Raw genomic sequence first — 24,799 nt, 5'->3', positions numbered from 1 at the left:
TTACCACGAAAAAGTTCACACAACGTCAAAATTAGCACCATAACGACTCTAAACTCGTCATTTTACGACTTATTTTCCTTCTAATACAGTAATCCCTCGAATATCCACTTATTACCTATCTATTTATGTCTAAAATGTATTTTGCTGTGTCTGTATTCTCACCCTCTTGCTACTGTCACAACAACATTTCCCGAATACGGGATAAATAAAGTTATCCAATCCAATCCAATATTGCGGTTAATGTCGACCAAACATGGCCGCGATCATTGAAAAATCGCAAAGTAGGGTCACCCCTATTATAACTTTTTTTTAGTGCTGAGCCGCGAGAATGTCGTCCGTTTATGAGTTTCAGCGTGGATTTTTCACATTTTTATGACTTCAAAAAAAATAATTACATAATTAATAGCCAGAAAAAGTCGCAAAGTAATGAATAAGTGAAGACGCGATAATCGAGGGATTACTGTATTACCAGAAATACCTTCAATAATTCACAATGTAAACTTGATTACTACTCATTTCCATCATAAAATATTTGTAAACACCGTAGTACCAGCAATCTAGTACAAAAAAAAACTGATTTGTCATTTCTGGTTACATGACTTTTTGGTAATATTTCTAAAAATACGGTCAACTTATCGGCTTCGGCAAAATTGGAAAAGCAACCTATGAGAAGTCAAAATAGCGGCATAGGGACGTCTTTACTACGAATTATTTGGGTTTTTGTTCTCCTATGTTCATGTGTCTGCGCTATTACCGTAAAGTTGCATGTAAAAGAGGCAACCGATGTGTAGGTCCAGTCCCCCAAGCGATCTTTTGGTGTCACCCTCCTCAAGTTGGTACCCGATAAAAAGCCACCCTCCCCCGTCTCCTATTTCCCCGCATAAAATCCAATCCATTCTTTAAAGGCCTAGCGGGACGCGCTTGACGGTCAGGCCGGAAACTCAATATGCTAATGTCTTCCCAGGGAGCCATGAGGGAAGACAAAACAGAACCTGTCATTTTCTCGCGGGTGAACCGCAAAAAAAGATTTATGGCAAACCGCAAGAAATTTTCGGCCGACAAATGAGTGGGAAAAAAAACAATAAATCCAAACGACAACAACAAAACGTCGCTAAACCTCGCTAGGCACCTTTGACGGAGGAAGAAAAAAAAGGCGGGTGTGTCGAACTCCGATGTTTGGCGACGACGGATTTCCCCATCACGTTATTTTGGCGTGCGAGTCGGGTCACCTGATTGGGTGGAGGTCCAAATCCATTTTAGTGGGAGGGTTGGCAGCGAAAGTTTGAGCTACGATCGTCAATGGCAGCCAATAAGTACATTCATTCATTTTCTGAACTGCTTATCCTCACAAGGGTTTCAGGGGGTGCTGGAGCCTATCGCAGCTAACTACAAGCACCAGGCAGGGGACACTGTGAATCAGTGGCCAGCCAATCGCAGGGCACAGGAGGAGACAAACAACCAATCACTAATAGCTCGGGGCAATTTAGAGTGTTCGATTAGCCTAGCATGCATGTTTTTGGAATGTGGGAGGAAACCCAAGTACCCAGAGAAAACCCAGACTAGACCCGGGAGACCATGCAAACTCCACACAGGTGGACCGACCTGGATTTGAACCCAAAACCCTAGAACTGTGAGGCCAACACGCTAACCACACGGCCACCAGGGGCAATTTAGCATACAGTTAGCCTAGCATGCATGTTTTTGGAATGTGGAAGGAAATCCAAGAACCCGGAGAAAACCCACGCTTGCCTTAGGAGAACATGCAAACTCCACACAGGTGGACCGACCTGGATTTGAAACCAGTACCCCAGAACTGTGAGGCCGACACGCTAACCACAAGCCCACCAGGGGCAATTTAAAGTGTTCAATTAGCCTAGCATGTATGTTTTTGGAATATGGGAAGAAACCGAAGTACCCTGAGAAAACCCACGCTAGCCCTGGGAGAACCTGCAAACTCCACACAGTTGAACCGACCTGGATTTGAACCCAAAACCCCAGAGCTGTGAGGCCGACACGCTAACCACACGGCCGCCAGGGGCAATTTAAAGTGTTCAATTAGCCTAGCATGCATGTTTTTGGAATGTGGGAGGAAACCATAGTACCCGGAGAAAACCCACGCTTGCCTTAGGAGAACATGCAAACTCCACACAGTTGAACCGACCTGGATTTGCACCCAGTACCCCAGAACTGTGAGGCCGACACGCTAACCACTCATCCACCGGGCCGCCCAATAAGTGACTAGTTAAAAATAAATAAATACCCGTTCAAACTCCGATTGGGATGCTCTGAAAAGAGGACATGTCTTCTGTTTTCCCCGATTTGTGGCAGCAGAAGTCCCGGGACGCCACTCCGAGACCATCAAGAAGCGTTTTTCTCACGCAGACGTGGCAAAACAACCTTCATCCTAATTTGTTTACAGTTCGGAGACGGAGCTTCAACGACCCGCATCTCCCTCACCGGAATAATTGGCGTTCCGACGAGAATGCGAAAACGCCAATTTTGGGGGAAGGCGCACCCGCGTTTCTTTGCCTTTCTTCCTTGTTGCTCATCAACTCAATTATTTCCACGAGCCAGTTGATACTGAACACCAAAGGCAGGCGGAGTTTCAAAATGGACTCGGCGGGAAGAAACAAAATGTCTCCTCTGTGATTTGTCCACGCTGGGATTCTTCCCAAATTGAAAAGATTTTGGGGGGATTGTTGTTACTGGGAGATATCCTCCAATCACGGCTTGAAAGGGTTTACGAGCTACAATTTTAGCATTCACAACGGCTAGCGTAGCAATTAGTCACTCGCTACCTGTGGTGACTTCGTGCTAATCGTCAATTAGCACAGCATTTAGACGAGAATGAGATCAGAACCCGTGTAAAACTACTCAAACAAGGCATTCTTTAGCAAATTAGCTAACATTAGCGCACTCTTAAACCATAACATGCCACGCGAAATGTAAAAACCCGACAAGCACAGCTTGACACCCCTGTTTCCTAGCATGTAATTAACTTGTTAGACATCAATATAAAATAGCTAATCATTGTTTTATATGACTTTATATGTTAGACGAGAGTTATTTCATATCATTCTAGCCGCCAGAGGGCAGTGTAGCCTTCAAAATCAATCAAAGTAAACACTTTCAAAACAAACCATTGTCATACACCACCCTAATTAGCTCAATCGTCAAACCAGGCAAATTGAATTAGAATCTTTTTCTTATCAATTTAGTTATGTCATATCCATCTAGCCGCTAGAGGGCAGTGAATCGCTTAAAATCAATCAAAGTAAACACATTCAAAACAAACCATTGTCATACGCCACCTTAATTAGCTCAATCGTCAAAGCAGGGGAATTGAATTTGAATCTTTTTCTCATCCATTTAGTTATGTCATAACATTCCAGCCACCAGGGGGCAGTGTGGCCTCCAAAATCAATCAAAGTAAACACTTTCAAAACAAACCATTGTCATACGCCACCCTAATTAGCTCAATCGTCAAAGCAGGTGAATTAAATTAGAATTTATTTCTTATCAATTTAGATATGTCATATTATAATAGCCAACAGGGGGGAGTGAAGCCTTTAAAATAAATCAAAGTAAACACTTTCAAAACAAACCTTTGTCATACGCCATCCTAATTAGCTCAATCGTCAAAGCAGGCAAATTGAATTTGAAGCTTTTTCTAATCAATTTAGTGATGTCTTATCATTCTAGCCACTAGAGGGAAGTCTAGCTATTAAAATCAATCAAAGTAAACACTTTCAAAACAAACCATTGTCATACGCCACCCTAATTGGCTCGATCGTCAAAGCAGGTGAATTGAATTTGAAGCTTTTTCTCATTAAACGGACTTTAGGGTAGGTAAGGAGCGGTCGCCTGTAATTCGCCCAGGTACGTTTTTTTTCCCACCCGAGGGAATCGAAACTCGTTCCCGCTAACGCCGACAAGAAGATGAGCGACAGCTCTTAACGTCACGGAGTTAACAAGAAATTTTCCAGGGAGAAGGGCTTCTCCGAGACGAGAGCAGGAAGTGCCGACTGTGGAAAATCGTGACCAATGTATCTGTCACAAAATCCCGGCAGGTACGCCAGAAGACTTCCGTTCACGAGTCCGATTTGCATTTCGATAAAAATAACCTAGCCAGATTACGGAGAGCCCGGAACGCGTTCGTGGCGGATCTCGTCATTCCGAGCCGCTTCCGTCTTAGCCAGGCGGTAAAGAAGCGATAAAAACATCGACTGGGAACTCGCTAAAATCATCATCTGCCATGGACGGGGTTAGGCGTCCATTTTTGCACGGCAACACGCTCGTAACATAACATAAACAAATTGAAATGAACTTGGATTACGATGCAGACACACTCAAAAATAAGTTTAATCTAACCTTACACTAAACTTCATTCTAATTTTGTTTTAAATGTTGATACTTTTCTTCTCCTGGGTTGGCTCTATTGGCCCCGCCTCCACCCTGACACCATTTTAGCTCTAATATCTAGATTAGGGGTGTCAGACTCGGGTTGGTTCGCGGGCCGCGTTAACATCAACTTGATTTCAAGTGTGCCAGACCATTTTAGATATAATATTTAGATATTTTTATAAATGGATTAAAAGAACTGGATTAAAATCCCTGGATATTCAGTTTTTTATAGATCTAAAACAATGTTTATTTTAGGTTTTTTTATATATATTTTTAGATTTTACAAAATGATTTTTGAACTAAAAACACAAAAAAATGGATTAAAAAATGACAATGATTGATTTAAAAAGGGGAAAATCAGGAAATATAATATACATCTATACTCTTCATTTTAATTTGATCCTAAAACAGAAAGTCGGCACTCATGAATTACTTTCCCGGGCCACACAAAATGATGCGGCGGGCCAGATTTGGCCCCCAGGCCGCCACTTTGACACCTGTGGACTAACGGGAAAAAAAACACTGAAAAAATGCAAGGCTCCGCCCAGACATTACACGAGGGAGTTGCGACCAAAAAGACAGTGGTCATGATGTTCTTATGTCGTATATCAAAATTTGCCTCATATCTCAAGATAAATATTAGCTCAAAATTTTACTCATATCTCAAATTGCTTGTACGTCAAGGCACTCGCATGTCGAGGTATGACTGTACTGCAAAGCGCTTTTTTATTCACTCAAGTTTTGTCACAACCTGGTGACTAATGCGACACTTTATTTCATGATTTAACGCACAGGTGTCAAAGTGGCGGCCCGGGGGCCAAATATGGACCGCTGCATCATTTTGTGCGGCCCGGGAAAGTAAATCATGAGTGCCATTTTTCTGTTTTAGGATCAAATTCAAATGAAGAGTATAGATGTATATTAAATTTCCTGATTTTCCCCCTTTTAGATCAATAATTGTCATTTTTTAATCCATTTTTTCTGTGTTTTTCGTTCAAAAATCATTTTGTAAAATCTAAAAATATATTTAAAAAAAGCTAAAATAAACATTGTTTTAGATCTCTAAAAAACGGAATATTCAGGGCTTTTAATCCAGTTCTTTTAATCCATTTATAAAATAAAAAAATCTATATTTTATATCTAAAATGGTCCGGCCCACATGAAATCGACCCGAGTCTGACACCCCTGATTTAACGCATTGCTGGAAATATAAAAAAAAGCATTTTAAGAAGTGACAAGCTCTTTCCCAGGAACGAATCTCTGGGTGTTTTTAAGCGCTCTGCAGGGTTCCAAGTGACCAATGACGCCCACCCCACCGCCGAGGAAGGAAGACCATCGTTTTTGTACCCTAGACTTTCATTTCTAATGATTTCATTCAGAGGGATTTTATTTTCACCTGTCATGGGGAGAAGTGGGAAAAAATGGGGTGAGAAATAGAAATGGGATCAGCAAAGAATGATCATCTCCTGTGTCAAGACAAGTCGTTTTCTCATTTCGCGCAGGCAGAGGTGATGAACTACCAAAGGCGGAAGTGGGGGTGAAAAATAAGAAAGAGAAAATGGACATCACAGGAAAAAATCCGCCTTGGAACTCAATCCCAAGCGTCCACTAAAAAAAAACTTTAAAAGAGCGATTCAAATATCCGAATAGTTTTAGGATGATTTTCCAATTAAAATCTGTCATCGCCTGATTTCAAGTACATAAGCTACTCATAAAAAAAATAATAAAAAAATAAAAATAATAATAATAATAATTAAAAAAAATAAAGTGCAGTAATCCCTCGAATACCGCGGCTTCAACTTTCGCGGTTTCACTACATCGCTGTTTTTTTCTGGGGGAATTTTTATTTAATTTTTTTTTTTTTAATGGGGTGACCCTACTTCTACATTAACCGCGATAATCGAGGGATTACTGTTTTTTTTCATTCGTTTTCGGAACTGCTTTATACTCACAAGGGTCATGAGAGGGTGCTGGAGCCTATCCCAGCTGACTTTCAAGCACGAGGCAGTGGCCAGCCAATGGCAGCGCACGAACAGACAAAAGACAACCAATCATAGCTAGCGACAATTTGCAGTATTTCACCAGCTCGCGACAATTTGCAGTATTCCACCAGCTAGTTTAGCATACATCATTTTGGGATGTGGGAGGAAACCAGAGTACCCAGACAAAACCCACGTAGGTCCGGGGAGAACATGCAAACTCCGCACAGGTGGACTGTCCTGGATTTGAACCCAGTACCCCAAAACTGATGCGCTAACCACTCATCCGCCCTGTATTCAACCTGCGCTAGCTAATTCGCCATAGCTGCTAACATTTATAATCTATAATCTTCATTTGAATTTGATCCTAAAACAGAAAGTCGGCACTCATGATTGACTTTCCCGGGCCACACAAAATGATGCGGCGGGCCAGATTTGGCCCCCGTGCCGCCACTTGGACACCTGTGGTGTAAGCGGTTGAGAAAATGAATGTCAAAGGCGACTAGACGCTAAAACGATACGCAGACAGACAAGTGAAGCGGGGATTTGTCGGCGTTAGCGCTCAGCGCTACGCTAACGCGTGGCTGGTCCCCGTGGCGGCGCCGCATTTCCACGCTTGTGCTTTGACAGCCAACGGCGAGGCACGCTGAGAGGCCTGACCCGCTCTGTCACTCGTAAGCACCTTTAAACGGATTAGCATAGCGCGTGGCAGTGGATTTTTGTAAATCGACGCCAAGAAATCCTCCGTGAGACGGCGTCCGCCCCGCCGTGGCGAGGTTGCGTCGTATTAAATCAGGCGTTCAAGTCGAGCGCGACGAGAAAAGACCGCAGCTTGTTCCAAAGAACATTTCATTTCCTCCACTCAGGACGGATTAGCGTAGCTTTCACCAAAACAAAACAAATTCAGGTTTGCTTGCCGTTAGTTCGCTTGCCGTGGGAAATTAGGAACTCCAGATTTTGAACACTTTTGACAACATGGCGCCGCTATTTTGCCGACGACGGCGTATCGTTCGTTATGTTGGGTTTTCTGCGGGTGCTCCGGTTTCCTCCATCATCCCAAAAACATGCTAACTAGGTTAGCAGGTGGAACCCTATCAATTGACGCTAGCTATGATTGGTTTCCTGTCTCCTCGTGCCTTGGGATTGGCTGGCCACCCATTCAGGGTGTAAACTGGGATAGGCTCCAGCACCCCCGCGACCTTCTGTGAGAATAAGCGGTTCAGAAAATGAATGAATGAGTCATGAAAATAAAAAAGTTAACTATTTAAAATAAAACATTTGATGTAAAGTGGACTCCAGTGGTTAGGGCGTCACAAATATGGCTTATATGCGAGAAAATATGGTATTCGTGTTTAGTGGTTAGCACGTCTGCCTCACAGTACTGGGGTTCTGGGTTCGAACCCAGGTGGGTCCTCCTGTGTGGAGTTTTCTGTGTGGCTTGTGTGGGTTTTATTTCCAGGTACTCCGGTTTCCCCCCCATGCTAGCTAGGCTAGTTGATTGAACACTAAATCACAGGTGTCAAAGTGGCGGCCCGGGGGCCAAATCTGGCCCACCGCATCATTTTGTGTGGCCCGGGAAAGTAAATCATGAGTGCCGACTATCTGTTTTAGGATCAAATTAAAATGAAGAGTATAGATGTATATTCCATTTCCTGATTTTCCCCTTTTTAAATCAATCATTGTCATTTTTTCATCCATTTTTTCTGTGTTTTTAGTTCAAAAATCATTTTGTAAAATCTGAAAATATATATAAAAAAGCTAAAATAAACATTGTTTTAGATCTATAAAAAACGGAATATTCAGGGCTTTTAATCCATTTATTAAAAAAAAATCTAAATATTCTATCTAAAATGGTCCGGCCCACGTGAAATCAAGTTGACGTTAAAGCGGCCCGCGAACCAACCCGAGTCTGACACCCTTGATCCAAACACTCATCCACCGGACCACCTGGTAAAATTCACACAAAAAGAAAATATTTTCCGTCCTCCGCCGAAGACGCAAAGTTTAAGAGCAAAACGTCAAAACAAGTCTCCTTTTCTGCTCTTTGTATCAACACAAAAAAGATGGATCAATTTCACATTTGGAGCTTCAGGTTGCGCAAGATGTGGCATTTCATTGTCAGTTTAAGGCAGCACGTTTGATCCCACCTAATGCCGCTATGCAAATCAGCCATTGTTATTCTTTGGGCGGGCGCCTGTCCTGGTTTTCTTGGCGGCGTGATAAGTCGCAGACAATTATCTCTCCACCTCAGAAGCCGCATCCTCTGGCCTATTTCCTAAAAATAGGACGCTTTTATTTTTTTGCGCTGCCAAAACAAAAAACACTTAACTCATCTCATATATATATTTATTTATATATATATAAAAACAATTAGACAGACTTTCGCGATGCTTTTAAAAGGAAAATGGAAGCGTTCAGTTCCATTAGGATGCTTTTAGCCATTCGTTTGGATTTGTGGATTGTTTGTTTGCTAGCAAAATTAGCCAAGGATTGGTCGCTCAAAAGGGTTTTGTCTCACGGCGTATTTTTTTTTGCGTGCGAGTTGAGTTCGCGTGAGCCGATTTTGCCGAGTTGCGATCAAATAATGTGTTTTTTGTTCCCTAGTTTGACCAAAGCTAACCAACATTAAAACCATATAAAAGGGTTCTTAACAAAACTTTTTTTTAAAAAAAAACTTGCGTATAAATGTGAAAATTACTTAATAAAAATCCAAATTATGAATGTGAAATTACTTAGTAAAAATCCAAATTATATTAAGTAAAAAAAAATGTTAATAAATAAAAAACTTGCGTATAAATGTGAAATTACTTAACAAAAATCCAAATTATGAATGTGAAAAATCCAAATTATATTAAGTAAAAAAAATGTTCATAAATATAACCTTCCCAGCATACAATTAAAACTTAATTAAAGCACAAAACAGCAATTAGAAAAACTAGACATCAAGTTTAACACATCACCTCAAAAATATAACAAAAATCTGATTCAAATTATAGTTATACATTTCAATTGAAAATATAGCAAATGTAATACCTTAACCTTGTATATACAATGTTTTTAATCACAGTTGCATGGTAGTAGCTTTTTAGTAACTTTAAAGAAAAAAGTTACATATTTGGTTTTCCTAAAAATAAACAGAATATTTTATTCAAAAGTGGTCTAATAGTCTTCAAAGCACAAAAAAATGTGTGCAAACAAGTGGCGTTTCAATATTTGTTTTTGATAAATATTATTATTTAAATAATTTTATGAATTGAACTCTCTTGATTGTAACTTTCTCAAGTTTAGTTTTTTTTAACAAATTTATTGAATTTATTAGAATATAAAATGTATTTGTATCTTTATTTTTTTTTCAATATACTTGGGTTATATTAATTTATGCCTGTTTTGGGTCAACCTGGAACCTACCATCTATTCCAACTGGAGGGGGGTGTATTTAAGTATTTATTTATTTCCCTTTTGTTAGGAGTATTTCTTCATTGCCTATTCAATTGAAATGCACTTTAATTTACTTAATGTTTGCTGTGAATGTATTAAATGTGGCCATTTGTTCTTATCCAATTAAGTTAGTTCTTTTTGCTTTAATTGCTTACCCCTCTATATTCCTTTTTGTTTAGGCCCTTCTTTCTTCAGCAGCTGCATATCATTATCAGCAACTCCTTCTACACAAAGTTGACCTTTTTTAAGGTAAGCCTAAGATATTTTGTTTTTATTTGTTTGCGTTTTGACATCCTTAAAATGTTAAATGTGTCCAAAGTTGAAATATCTGTGTCCTTGTGCCTGTTTTTTTTGGTCCACTAGAAAGTGGAGGTTTATTCAAGTATTTCTTGTTTGTTTGGGGTATTTCTTCATTGCCAATTATTTTGAAGTACACGCTAGTTTTAGTTATTCTTTGATGTCAATATATTTAATTTTGCCATTAAGTTTGTTCATTTTGGGTTAATTGGTTATCTTGTGTTTTCCTTTAGTCTAGACCGCATATTTGTAATTTAAAAAAAAGATGACTGAATGAAGGGTACGGTTTATATGCGCACAAGACTTGCTATACTCCTTTTCACCAGTAGATGTCGGCAAAGTAACGTTTACTGTCGGTTGGTTATTTTCTGTTTTGCAGTAAGAAAACAAGCATTACTGGATGAATTCATTCCTTATGATATTGACCCTAACAATGTGATTTTGATTCATACAGTTTCTCAGAAATACAATGATTTTTCTTAAGATTTTCCCTTCAAAGTAAAACATTTGTACTCCCTATTAAAACCATGAATATGGAGGGGAAAATTGTGAATCTGGGGCGGCTTATACGTGAGAAATTGTCAAATTCAACCATTTTAAGGCCATTTTAAGGGTGCGGCTTTACGCAGAGGCTGCTTATATGCAAATTAAAAACGGTAGCTTAGCATTTCATTATTATTGTTTTGTTCATTTTTTTAATTGGGGCGGTGGACGAGTGGATAGTGTGTTGGCCTTTCCGTTCTGAGATTAAGGGTTTGATCCCAGGGGAGTTACAACTCCTTCCTGTGTGGGTTTTCTCTGGGTAGTCTGGTTTCCTCCCTGACCCTAAAAACATACATGCTATTTTATGTAAGCTAAATTGCCCCTAGCTATGAGTGATTGGTTGAAACCATGCACGCTAGGCTAATTGTAAGCTAATGAGTGCTATCAGCTATGAGTGATTGGTTGTTTGTCTCCTTGTGTCCTGTGATTGGGTGACCACCCATCAGATTGTCCTTTTCCTGGTGTCCATAGTTGGCTGGGATATGCTCCAGCACCCCCGGCGACCCTTTTGGAAAATGAATGAAATTTTTTGGGGGGGGGGAATTTATCCTCCATTGAGACAAAGTACATGTCGTTGAAATATAGACGTAATCACACCATAGAAGGGATGGCGAACACATGGCTCTCGAGCCGCATGCGGCTCCTGGCTAAAATGAATGTGTCTTTTTTGCCTCATTTCATGTTTCTCTTATTTTATTCTCTCTTAAAACACACTCCAATTCATCAGCGCCCATTCAAAACAAATCATAAATTATATTTAAAACATAATTTGGGCAGATTAGATTATTTTTAGTCCCTAAAATATGATGCAACAACAAAAATGGAGAAACGTGCTTACAACAGCGTCTTCTTGTAAGCCCCTCCCCCTTTATGAAGTGCTACTGTACGTCCTGTACTGAATTCCACCTGGAAAATTATGATAAAATGGAGAGGCCTTTTGGAGGCGGAGCCTAGCAAGGGGTCTACACATGCATATGGATGCCAAGGTGTGTCTTATCAAAGAGAATACACAAGTAGGTGGAGGCCTCTTTGATTTAGCTCGACGGGAAATGCAAAGACGGACGGACGGAGACGCCATAATCTGCGCCTTTCTTCCCGTAATCCTGCAATTTCGCGGCGTAATAGCAGCGTGAGGAGGAGTGCGAGTGCGTTACATAAGCCCTGACAGCCTGTGTGTGTGTGTGTATGTGAGTGTTTGGGTGTGCTGGTGTGTGTGTGCTGGTGTGTGTGCGCGGGTGTGTGATTCGGTAACAACCTACTTTACAAAAATAATCATCTATCAGAAGCACTTTTTTTAAAAATCTTGATTTCAGTGGACATTGCGATGCTCCTTGAGGTGTCAGTATGATGCATGGGGGTGCTGGAGTACTCGGAGTTAGCAAAATATTTTGCCCAAGAGTAGTGTTTCTTCAAAGTTATTTTAATAAAGTCTAACTTTGGCCATAGCACTGAAATATGAATATATTTGAAGGCTGTTTAAATGAATTTTTAATAATTGGCAATGGCAGGCAATGGGTTAAATGCTATAAAATTTAAAAAAAAACACTTGTGTGTATTTTTTGTATATTTTGTAGTTATTTATTTTAATAGTCGGTAAGAAATTAAAAAAAACACTTTTAATCCATTTGTGTATATTTTTTAATATATTTTATAAAGTTATTTATTTTAATAGTCGGTAAAAATGTATTTAAATCATATACATAAAAGAATGATGACAAATATTAACATTTAGGCCTGTATTAGCCCAAATGTGACGTCTATGTATCTGGACAGCAGTTCTATTAAGGCTTAAGTTGATTTTTTATTTTTTTTTTATTTCTTTGACCAAAAGTAATCAGTTCCTGTCCAAACAGTTAAGTCGTGTTCCCATTTTTTTTTTCACATTGCTACTTATTATACTCAAAATTTGGCTGGCAAGGAAATCTGATTAGGCAACTGCACCCACATTTCTTCTCCAGATGGACAGAAAAAGTGAATGGAGCGTCGAAAGAGCGCCCCCGCGCTCATTAGCATTACTCAAAGCCCTATCAAGCCTGCAAAAGCCAATTTCCCATACCACTCGCTCTACGGCGGCCAAGCGGACCCTCGGTAAACTTCCTCATTCGGGCAAAAAAAGGAGACGGGAGGGAAAAAAATGGCTTCCAGATGCGTGACTTGGTTCCAAAACAAACCAAAAAAAATCTATTCAACCAAGAATTCATTGAGCGACACATAAGGAGATGAATAATTGTAATAATAAACAACAAATTCATCAGAGGAACATCCTTACGAGGGGGGGCGGGGTTATACAATGGCTGCCATTGACGACACATGACGAACAGGCCTGTCAATCTCAATGAATTGGACGTCCATAGGTGTCAATGGCAATGGAAAAAACAACTACTTTATATTGTTATTGGGCGTATTTTTTTTACTCGTGGATTATAAAGACCGCTAAATAATAACATGGGGTCATGTAGGGCACACGTGTATTGAGTTGGAGTTATTTAATAAAGGGACAATATATATTAATAAACATACATGTAAATATGTAAGATCTAGATTTGGTCCCTTGTGCAGGTTGATGTTAAAAACGCAAGATAAAATCAATGAGGCAATGGTAGAGGAGAGAAAAAAAAGTATAAAGAATCAAATAAAAAATAATAAATAAATAGAAATAAATTAATTGTAAAATTAAAATAATAAATAAATGGAAATATATTAATAATAAAATAATAGATAATGAGAAATAAATTAATAATAAAATTAAAATAATAAATAAATAGAAATAAATGAATAATAAATAAATATAAATAAATGAATAAGAACATTACAATAATAAATACATGGAAATGAATTAATAAAATTAAAATAATAAATAAATAAAAATTAATTAATAATAAAATTAACATAATAAATAAATGGAAATAAATTAATAATAAAATAATAAATAATCAGAAATTAATAACATTAAAATAATAAATAAATAGAAATAAATTTATAATAAAATTACAATAATAAATAAATAGAAATAAATTAATAATAACATTAAAATAATAAATACATAGAAATGAATTAATAATGAAATTAAAATAATACATAGAAATAAATTAATAATAAAATTTAAAATAATAAATACATTTTAAAAAATAATTACAATTATGGTCTAAATGACTCAATATGTCGTGTGAGCTTTTCGTGTGACTTTTATAGGGTTGTATTTTTTTTAATAACCCGAGATAGCCACTCATCTAATTAAGGGTTAACGATCCAAGATCGATCGGTGCGCAGTCATCAATCATGCAAACTTTGATTTCTGCACTCACCCTCGGCAATGGCGCTCTTCATGGTTCTTTTGAGACGGCGCGTCCACGGGTGTCCACGGGCGTCCACCACCGGCGGCGTAAATCCAAAAGCACTTTATCCGGGCGACAACAAACCGACCCAACTTTAACCGCGGCTCTCCCCGAGCGGGTGGCCCGGTGCGCGCCCGCCGTCGAACTCGCTCATGGGTTCGGACGTCTCGCGGGGTTGGCCAACCGACGGTCACTGACAAAACATCCGCTTTGGGGTCGCTCGAGAAGGATAATAAGGGGGGGTTAGGGTAGGGGGGGATATGTCAGAGACGCAAAAGCCAGGTGGAATCCATCTTTTTTTTTCTTCAAAAGAACATATCCATCCACACAGCGCAAAAATCGTCCAGTCCCAAGTGAAGGCAGGAGGGCGAGTGTGTCGATGCACATGAATGTTGCGCGCCAATCTGCGCGGTGCTGATGCTGAGGGGGATGAAAAGGGCGGGGCTAGGATGCGGGAGGCGGGAGGAGGAGGAGATGAGCGAGAAGATGGAGAGAATTCCGAGATCAATCTTTCATGGATTTCGCCACTTTAACGTCCGTGCGATCATCTCAAAGTGTCATCGGACTTAAGCCACCCCTGCCCCGAAAAGTTTTGCCGTTTTTCTGGGGGTCTTTCACCCCACCTAAAGTTCATTTTCCGGGCTGTAAGCCTTCCCGGAAACGGACATGTTGGTTGTTTTGCACGCCGAGAGCATTTGAAGAGTGAACGTGACACTTAATTGCTTATTCGTTCAGACATTTCTTGCTGCGGTCTCATAAATGTTTTATGTGCAGCGGGTGGGTGGGAGGTTTTGATTCTGGGGGGTGGGATTGCGTCTCCTAGTTCGATTTGGGCAGGGGAGGGGCGGTCGTGAGGCGAATTAATTCGCCAGGCACGCACGCACCTGCATGCGGAAAAAAAAGAGATGATCATGCCAGACGACTTTTTTTTTAATTTATGAGTTTAGCAGGCTCCGAATTGTTATCATGATTTTATCTGTGGTTGTTATGAGTTGTTTTCATTATTGGGCACCATTCTAGACCCGCTCGTGGATGCGTGGACCGGCTCGCACGGGGAGTTTAGTGTGTTCGAATAAGGTTGTCCAATTTGTAGCTCTTCAGCTCCCTCTACTGGTGATGGAAAACACTTCAAGGCCATTTGGACAATTGAATGCAATTCTAAAATCGTTCCTGAACTTAATATAAATCATTACTATTTACAGCTTTTTATATAATCATATCTGACTATAGTGATATATATTGAAAAGCCAAAAACTATTATATATGTAGAATACTATAATTTTAATTAAAGTAAAAAAATTAAGATAAGTAATGTAAGGATGCATTGCGTGCAAAAACGATTTGAATAGCGAGAACCTTCAAAATAAAACTTTTAATACAAATATTTTTCTTTCGTTTTCCATTACGCCTCAGGGGGTGCTGGAGCATATCCCAGGAAGTTAAGTAAAATATAAGGATGTGTTACTTGCAAAAATGACTTGATTAGCGAGGACCTTCAAAATAAAATACATTTAGTAGAAATATTTATTCATTCATTTTCAATACTGTTTATCGCAAGGCACACAGGGGGTGCTGGTGTCTATCCTTGCTAATAATGGGCACTCGGTTTCAGATTCATGCCAACTATACTATTTATTTTTAGCCGAAAAAGTGAACTTATTGGCCGCCATTCCTCGCCATTTTTGGGTAATTTCGGGTCACCTCCTGTAAATTCTGGGTCATTTCCTCTCGGTTCTGGGAATTTCAGTGCGGCTTCCTCTTCACGGCTCACTTTCTGCTGCTTTTATGACACCCGATTTTTGCCAATTTGTCGATGCATACTGCACTTGGCTCCATTTTCCATGGGCAAAGGAAGGAGGACCCCTGAAAGCCAGGCGCGGGGCTTCAAAAGTCATACATCAAATGCTGCCTCGACGAGGCTATATTCACAGAGTCAGTCACACTCAATCTGTGTGTGTGTGTGTCCTTAGAAATGAATTCTCCTGCAATGTCACGTGGCCATGAGGCTGACCTTGATTCTCCCGCTTCTTTCGGAGACGGAGAGGCAAGGACGGAAAGTGATGCCAGTCCATCTCGTATATAAAGATAAATCAATAAGTAATACATGGATAAGTAGTCGACATAGATACATAGTCGACATAGATAATAGTCAACATGGACAAGTAGTCGACATAGATAAGTAGTCGACATAGATAAGTAGTCGACATAGATAAGTAGTCGACATAGATAAGTAGTTGACATAGATAAGTAGTCGACATAGATAAGTAATCAACATACATAAGTAGTCGACATAGATAAGTAGTAAAGACAGACAAGTAGTTGACATAGATAAGTAGTCGACATAGATAAGTAGTGGACAAAGATAAGTAGTCCACATAGATACGTAGTCAACATAGATACGTAGTCGACATAGATAAGTAGCCAGCATAGATTAATCGACACAGATAAGTATTTGACATAGATTAATCAACATAGATAAGTATTTGACATAGATTAATTGACATAGTTACATAGTCAACATAGATAAGTAGTCAACGTAGATAAGTAGTAGACATAGATAAGTAGTCAACATAGATAAATAGTCGACATAGATAAGTAATCAACATAGATAAGTAGTCCACATAGGTATGTAGTCGACATAGATACATAGTCGACATAGATAATAGTCAACACATGGATAAGTACGGCGACCTGGACAAGTAGTCAACATAGATAAGTAGTCGACATAGATAAGTAGTCGACATAGACAAGTAGTAAACATATACAAGTAGTCAACATAGACAAGTAGTAAACATAGACAAGTAGCCGACATAGATAAGTAGTCCACATAGATATGTAGTTGACATAGACAAGTAGTGGACAAAGATAAGTAGTGGACAAAGATAAGTAGTCGACATAGATACGTAGTCGACATAGATAAGTAGCCGGCATAGATTAATCGACATAGATAAGTATTTGACATAGATTAATCGACATAGATACATAGTCGCCATAGATAAGTAGTCAACATAGATAAGTAGTTGACATAGATAAGTAGTCGACATAAATAAGTAATTTGTATATGATAAATGATTTTTATAAATGTCTACTGAATTTTAGAGTTGTTTCTTAAGGATCAAGCAAATTCCAAAAATAATTCAATGAAAACTAAATAACGGGTATATATTATATATTTTTGTATATAATATATATATATATATTTGTAATATTCATCATTTTTAATTATTATATTTCCATTTTTCATGTATTTATTCACAGTATTTTTTAATAACCTTTAAAACAAATCAATCAATCACGATCAAATATTCCCCACCACCCCTCCCACTTCAAATGAATTGCACGTCGGTGACGGCCCTTTTTCAAAATGATCATTTTTAGTCAGAAGCGTCTTATGAGACGGAAATAGAGAGAAAAAAATCTTAACACGAAGTGAGTTGCCCGAGTGTTTGAACAATGTCTTCCAAATCCTTGCGTCCATCTCCCAATCCTCTTTAACCCAAATCTTTGATGTTCTTATGGCTCTTGGAAGTCTTACATTGGATATTATGTATTCATAACCGCAGAAGGATTTCCAAGTTGTGTGGCTCTGGCACTCCAAACTCCATTTTCCACACACTCCGCCATTACGTGTCATTTGTCCTTTGACGTTCGGACGCACGTTACACGCAATTTGGCCAATTTAGTCTATAAAAAACATGAGATTGTGCTTTTTTCGGGTCATGTTGACCATCTCCAATCAGTAGGATTCTTATCGACTGATTGAGGGAGGAAATCCAATTTAAAAATGTCATTTAAAGATATCGTCCACACACGCGGACATCCCGTTCCTGTGTACTACTACGTATTTTACGCACATCCAATTAATAGCCTATCTTGAAAATGATTTCATCTATAAAATGCGCCGGATTATAAAACACAGTAGTTGTAGTAGTAGTGGTTAGGGGATTATAGTAAGGATTGTGTTATAAATACTCTAGATGAAGCTGTATTACTCAGGACTGTTGTGGTATACTTACACTAGTAGTAGTAGGGAGTTATGTTGTATACATGCATACGGTGGATGAAGCTGTAGTAGTAGTAAGCGTTGTGTTGTACATACGCTAGTGGTAGTAGTAGTTGTTGTAGTCATAGTTGTTGTTGTAGTAGGAGTTGTTGTCCGGTAGTAATTGCTGTAGTAGTAGTTGTTGTAGTAGTTGTTGTAGTAGTAGTTGTTGTTGTTGTTGTAGTTGTTGTAGTAGTTATTGTTGTAGTTGTTGTAGTAGTTATTGTTGTAGTTGTTGTAGAAGTTGTTGTTGTTGTTGTTGTTGTAGTAGTAGTTGTTGTCCGGTAGTAATTGCTGTAGTAGTAGTAGTAGTAGTAGTAGTAGTAGTTGTTGTGGTAGTTATTGTTGTAGTAGTTATTGTTGTAGTTGTTTTTGTTGTTGTAGTTGTTGTAGTTGTTGTTGTTGTAGTTGTTGTAGTTGTTGTAGTAGTTATTGTTGTAGTTGTTGTAGTAGTTATTGTTGTTGTAGTTGTAGTTGTTGTTGTAGTAGTAGTTGTTGTCCGGTAGTAATTGCTGTAGTAGTAGTTGTAGTAGTTGTTGTTGTAGTAGTTGTTGTAATAGTTGTTGTTGTAGTAGTTGTTGTTGTAGTAGTAGTTGTTGTTCGGTAGTAATTGCTGTAGTAGTAGTTCTAGTTTTTATGGAGGGATTTTTTTTTATTGAAATGTTTTTTGTAAGTTCATAAAAATGTGAAAATCCGCACTGAAACTCGCAAGTGGAAGCCACTCCCCTTCCTCCGCTTGCTACTAGAACACAGCAATGAAGTAAAAAAATATATGTATTTTATTTTTTTAAATAGGGGTGACCCTACTTCGCAGTTTTTCGTTTATCGCAGCCATGTCTGGTCTACATTAACCACAACAATTGAGGGATTACTGTAGTAGTAGTAGTAGTACTAGCCTATACCACCCTGAATTGGTGGCCAGCCAATCGAAAGACACAAAGACACAAACGACCAATCACTCGTAGCTAGGGGCAAATTTGAGTGTCCAATCAGCCTACCGTGCATGTCTTTGGAATGTGGGAGGAAACCGGAGTACCCGACAAATCCCACGCAGAACATGCCAACTCCAACTGACCTGGATTTGAACCCAGGTCCCCCACTGTGAGGCCGACGCGCTAACCACTCTCCCGCCGCGCTGCCATGAGAATGGTAAATAAAGCCAATGACGCTTGGTCCGTGAATAGAATGGGGAAATTAGCCCACTTCTTGTAGAGGAATACGCATGGGCAAAAATAAAGGAGCTAGCCTCCCTCTTGAAAACGCTTCTCATTTAATATTTAAAGGCTAAAAAGAGAACGGAGTCCAAGCTGCGGTAGATAGAAGAGCCGACGTCTTTGTCAGAAGCGGACGTCCGAGAAGGAAAGGGCTCAGTCCATCCCGCCGATCGAATTACACGGCATTAAGTCGGTTTATGCTTTTTCTGGCGAATTCCTGCTTGCTCTTTGTTCACACACTTTTCGCCGCGTTTCCGAATCACATTGGATTAGAAGCTTAGCCGCTTTTTTTTCTTTTTTCACTCTGTGCCGCCACTACGAGGGTTAGCGAAGGCTGGCGGATGCGCTACAATCTCATTTGTTATTCTTTAGGCTACCATTGCCGTCCGTTGACGGATTTGTGTTGGGATGCGGGGAAGGGTTCTTTAAGAAAAATTCATTCGGGGCTCTTTATGTAAAGCACGGGTGTCCAACTGGGGGCCCGGGGGCCTTCGTCACATTTGCTGTGGTCCGCGACTTGTGTGTTTGGAATTCAGGATTGCGGCTAAAATCATATTTTGGTAGTCCTCGATAGTTGGTTGAAATGAATAAAAAAGAAACATGGATTAGAATAAATTGATGAGTAAAAAAAGATTTTTTTTCACCTTCTATGCTAAAAAAACAATATTTTTAGTTTTTTTTAATTACATTTACTTGAGTTTAGATTTTTTTTAAATGGATTATAGTTTGTTTAAAAAAATATTTTTTTTACCTTCTATGTTAAAAAAAATAATAGTTTGTTTTTATTACATTGACTTAAGTTTGAATTTAAGAAAAAATGGATTTTAGTTTGATTTTATTACATTTAATTAAGTTTAGATTTAAAAAAATGGATTTTAGTTTGTTTTATTACATTTACTTGAGTTTAGATTTTTTTTAAATGGATTATAGTTTGTTTAAAAAAATATTTTTTTTACCTTCTATGTTAAAAAAAATAATAGTTTGTTTTTATTACATTGACTTAAGTTTGAATTTAAGAAAAAATGGATTTTAGTTTGATTTTATTACATTTAATTAAGTTTAGATTTAAAAAAATGGATTTTAGTTTGTTTTATTACATTTACTTGAGTTTAGATTTTTTTTAAATGGATTATAGTTTGTTTAAAAAATATATATTTTTACCTTCTATGTTAAAAAAAATAATGGTTTGTTTTTATTACACTGACTTAAGTTTGAATTTAAGAAAAAACTGATTTTAGTTTGTTTTTATTACATTTAATTAAGTTTAGATTTAAAAAATGGATTTTAGTTTGTTTATATTACATTTACTTGTTTAGATTTAAAAAAAATAGATTTTGGTTTGTTTTTATTAAATTTTCTTTAGTTTAGATTAAAAAAATGATTTTAGTTTGTTTCTACTACGTTTACTTAAATTTAGATTTTAAAAAATGATTTTTGTTTGTTTTTACTACATTTACTTAAGTTTAGATTTTTTTTAAATGATTTTAGTTTGTTTGTATTACATTTACTTAGGTTTAGATAAAAAAATATTATTTTAGTTTGTTTTTATTACATTTACTTAGATTAGAACTTTACACAAGACACACAAGACATTGTAGACCTAGTTAAAAAAAACTGGAGCCACACACAGGAAATTGAAATCTAGTTAAAATAGGTTAAAATTAAGTTAAAGTTAAAATAAATCATGTTTTTGAAAAAAAGCAATAACATACTCAACTGTTTTTAAAAACTGAATAAAACATCTGAGAATATTTGCTTTCTAATTAAAAACATAAACATGCTTTAAAAACATAAAAATGCATATACAAAAATAATCTATAAAAAGAGGATACTTCATTTTTACCATACCAGAAGCAAAACATGTCAAAAATAATACAAACAACACTTCATATCCCCCTTTTTTATTTATTATTTAAAAATTAAAATACAAAATATGGCACAATAGTTCCCATTATGAGGCTATATATAAAAAATTGAAGGTCTACCATCATTCAAATACTTACCCCAAACCATAATAATAGTCAATTCATAAAATAATTGATTCATCTGACAACCTTGATCCAAAATGTCACCCTTCGAATAAAGCGTACTCCATTTTGGAGCTATTAATTCAATTCTCTCATCATTATTATTATTGCCAAGACACTATTCTACTCAATCCTTCTGTGTTTTTTTTTGCTACTTGTTTCTTCTGTCATATATCCCCAAATTTTTAGTACGCCTAGCGTACTATCACGTCGTTACATCAGCCATATATGACACGCGGCACCGAGCTAGGCAGATTGATGCAACGTTTTATTTGGATGCGGAGATTGCATAAAAATTCCCAAATCAATCTTGGCAGGAGCTTACCCTGGAGGATAAGATTGTGCGCCACCACAAGCAAGATTGCACCGCGACAGACGGCAACAATGGCCGCCACGTCACCATCGACCCCCTCAAAACATGTTTTGTCTCGGTTAATCTGGGCATCCGCTTTGCAAAACTCGTCCTCTTCTCTATGAATAGTGTGGCTCGTTTCCTAGAAGGCTTGTAAATCCATTTAAGGTCGAATCACGTTCACGTTTGTTTGTTTTTTTGGCATTTTGGCTTACATTGACGTCACTAGGTCCAATCCAAATTGACTAGGGGAGGTCGGCGGCGATCAAAGTAGAATTTTGTTTTCCGGATGACTATTAATAGACCAGGATTATTATTATTTTTAAATCATTTTCACGTGATACTTTACTTACTTCAATAAACCTAGCAAGTAGGCTATTGTTGTACTGTTGCCATTTTTTTGGGTAATTTCATGATGTTGCGATACCATTTTTTTTCTTCTTTTAATATTACCGTACTGCGATTGGCTGGCCACCGATGCAGGGTGTCCTCCGCCTCTGGCCCGGAGTCAGCTGGGATGGGCTCCAGCACCCCCCCGCGACCCTAATGAAGATAAATCAGTTCAGAAAATGAGATGAGATGAAAACATGACCGTATTTATTTGGTACTCGGACGTTTGGTCCCCGGACGTTTGGTAGAACGGACGTTTGGTAGGACGGACGTTTGGTAGGACGGACGTTTGGTAGGACGGACGTTTGGTAGGACGGACGTTTGGTAGGACGGACGTTTGGTAGGACGGACGTTTGGTAGGACGGACGTTTGGTAGGACGGACGTTTGGTAGGACGGACGTTTGGTAGGACGGACGTTTGGTAGGACGGACGTTTGGTAGGACGGACGTTTGGTAGGACGGACGTCTGGTAGGACGGACGTCTGGTAGGACGGACGTCTGGTAGGACGGACGTCTGGTAGGACGGACGTCTGGTAGGACGGACGTTTGGTAGAACGGACGTTTGGTCGCCGGGTTGTAAATGTTGAAACCAGCTCTCAAAATTATAATCATGAGAGAGAGATTAATATTTAAATATCTAATATCAAAATATCAACAGTAAACTCTCTGTCATAATTTGACAGCAAGCGAACCCAGCGACCAAACGTCCGGGGACCAAACGTCTTTCGACGAAACGTCCGGTCACGATTTATTCGCATATAAGCCACCCACGCGAATGAGCCGCACCCTTAAAATGGTTGAATTTGACCATTTCTCGCGTATAAGCCACCCCCTGATTCACAATTTTCAACTCCATATTCATGGTTTTAATAGGGAGTACAAATGTGTTACTTTGAAGGGAAAATCTGAAGATTAAAAATAATCGCACGTTGTATTTCTGAGATATGCAATTAAGCTATTTTTTTTAATCTACCGTCAATGTGTTGGTTTCCTAAATGTCCATTTTTCCATCCCTCATTGTGAGATCAGCCTCCAGATTAAATACGACTGGTCTCTTGGGAGTTCACTTTTTTTCCTTTAAGCTCGCTCCCGGACAAGTGAAGGGTAAAAATGAGCCATCAGTGATTTATGACACCCGTGTCCAAAATATGTGCACTCTATGAATCATGGTGGTGCATATGTGACCCGTAAAGCTGCCACCTGCCTGCCTCAAAAGCAGATGGATTACTATCTGACAGTCGCCCAGCAGCGCAGAGCAGACCATTTCAACTTTGTCTAGGCTCAAATTCACTTTTTCTAGTCACTTGGCTCGCGGGGGGTGCCGGAGCCTATGGGTGGGCAGCCAATCGCAACAACGCGACCAATAATGCATTGCTAGGGACAATTTATCATACAATTAGCCAAGCGTGCATATTTTTGGGATGTGGGAGGAAACTGGAGTACCCAGAGAAAACCCACGCCAGCCTGGGGAGACCATGCAGACTCCACGAAGGAAGCTCCGAACCTGGAATTGAACCCTTAGCGACACGCTAACCAGTCTCCGCCCCGTTTGCCCATAATTGATCATAAAAACAGCCTCAGAAATATTATTCTTTTATCTCCAAAAATAGGAAAATATACGAATTGCAAATAAAGGAAAACCAACCTAACCCTATACTAACTTTTGAACTAGGTCTACAATGTCTTGTGTGTCTTGTGTCTGTCTTGCTACTGCAACCAAGAAATTTCCCGAATACAAGATGAAATAAAATGTTAATCTACACTGGCACCACCGTTTTGGAAACATTTCACCATCATTTCCATTTAAAAACACTTGACTCGACAAGATTGACGCCATTTTGTCAAAAGCCCTTAATTGGCGGAAAGCAGCCAGTGTGTTAAATCTCCCTGATGTAGTAATTGAACGCCGTTTGTCGCTCGCCCGTCGTTGGCGTCCGGTCCCCTCCCCGGCCTCACTTATCCCAAAGCTGTTATTGAGTCTGGCGGATAAACACTTAGCCACACGCCGAGTAAAGGAAATGTGATTAAGTCTGTGCCTCGACACATCAGGCGATAAACATCGTTAGACGGAAAAAAGGGGCCGGCTTCATTTGCGGCCGAGCGCCGGTCACGTCACGATCGGTCGCGCTGCTCCGGGTGAGAGCCAGGCGACAGAAAAACACTTTTATCGAGCGATGTTGTTGACTTCAAATGACTTAAACGGCTATTTTGGGGCTCCCGTTTGAGCCAAAAAAACAAAAGATGACTTACTTTGACGTCAAATGGCGACGCGGAAACGCGTCGAAAGCGCCAGAGTTCAAATTTATTTGTAAGTCAAGTTACTATTCTTGGCGATTTAGCCCAAAACATAACCTTTAAAAAAAAAACTTGCGTCATGAAAAATCATATTTTGAGCCATTTAGCATCACGTCATTCCGTTAGCTATCTTACAAAAGTCTGTTTCTGCATATTTGTGATCATAAGTCAAGAATAATTCTTTTTTTTTTTACATTTTTCTTATCCTCAGGGGGTGCTGGAGCCTATCCCAGCCAACTATGGGCAGTAGGCGAGGAACACTGGGAATTTGTTGCCAGCCAATCACAGGAGACCATAAGACAAATGGCCATTTTATTCGTAGCTAGCGACAATTTAGCGTATGATTAGCCTAGTATACATGTTTTGGGGATGTGGGAGGAAACCAGGGTACCCAAACAAAAGCTACACAAGCCCAGGGAGACCATGCAGACTCCACACGGTGAGATTTGACCTGGGATCGAACACACAACCCCAGAACCACGAG

At 38.9% G+C, this 24,799-nt stretch overlaps 2 protein-coding genes across 2 annotated transcripts in view; one reads left to right on the top strand and one right to left on the bottom strand.

Annotated features, from left to right (window-relative positions):
- Positions 1-14,406, bottom strand: part of rtn4r (reticulon 4 receptor) — a 33,136-nt gene extending 18,730 nt beyond the window's left edge. Inside the window, exon 1 of the mRNA XM_077600434.1 lies at positions 13,967-14,406. Coding sequence (XP_077456560.1) covers positions 13,967-13,988 — 22 coding nt within the window. The 5' untranslated portion in view covers positions 13,989-14,406. The remainder of the gene's footprint in view (positions 1-13,966) is intronic.
- Positions 10,026-24,799, top strand: part of lrrc8ab (leucine rich repeat containing 8 VRAC subunit Ab) — a 43,217-nt gene continuing 28,443 nt past the window's right edge. Inside the window, exon 1 of the mRNA XM_077600433.1 lies at positions 10,026-10,070. The gene's annotated coding sequence lies outside the window, so the exon portion shown is untranslated. The remainder of the gene's footprint in view (positions 10,071-24,799) is intronic.

This window comes from Stigmatopora argus, chromosome 5 (assembly GCF_051989625.1).
Source record: "Stigmatopora argus isolate UIUO_Sarg chromosome 5, RoL_Sarg_1.0, whole genome shotgun sequence".
Lineage (NCBI taxonomy): Eukaryota > Metazoa > Chordata > Actinopteri > Syngnathiformes > Syngnathidae > Stigmatopora > Stigmatopora argus.
Note: the sequence above shows the minus strand (reverse complement) of the source record. Positions and strands in the feature narration are given on the sequence as shown.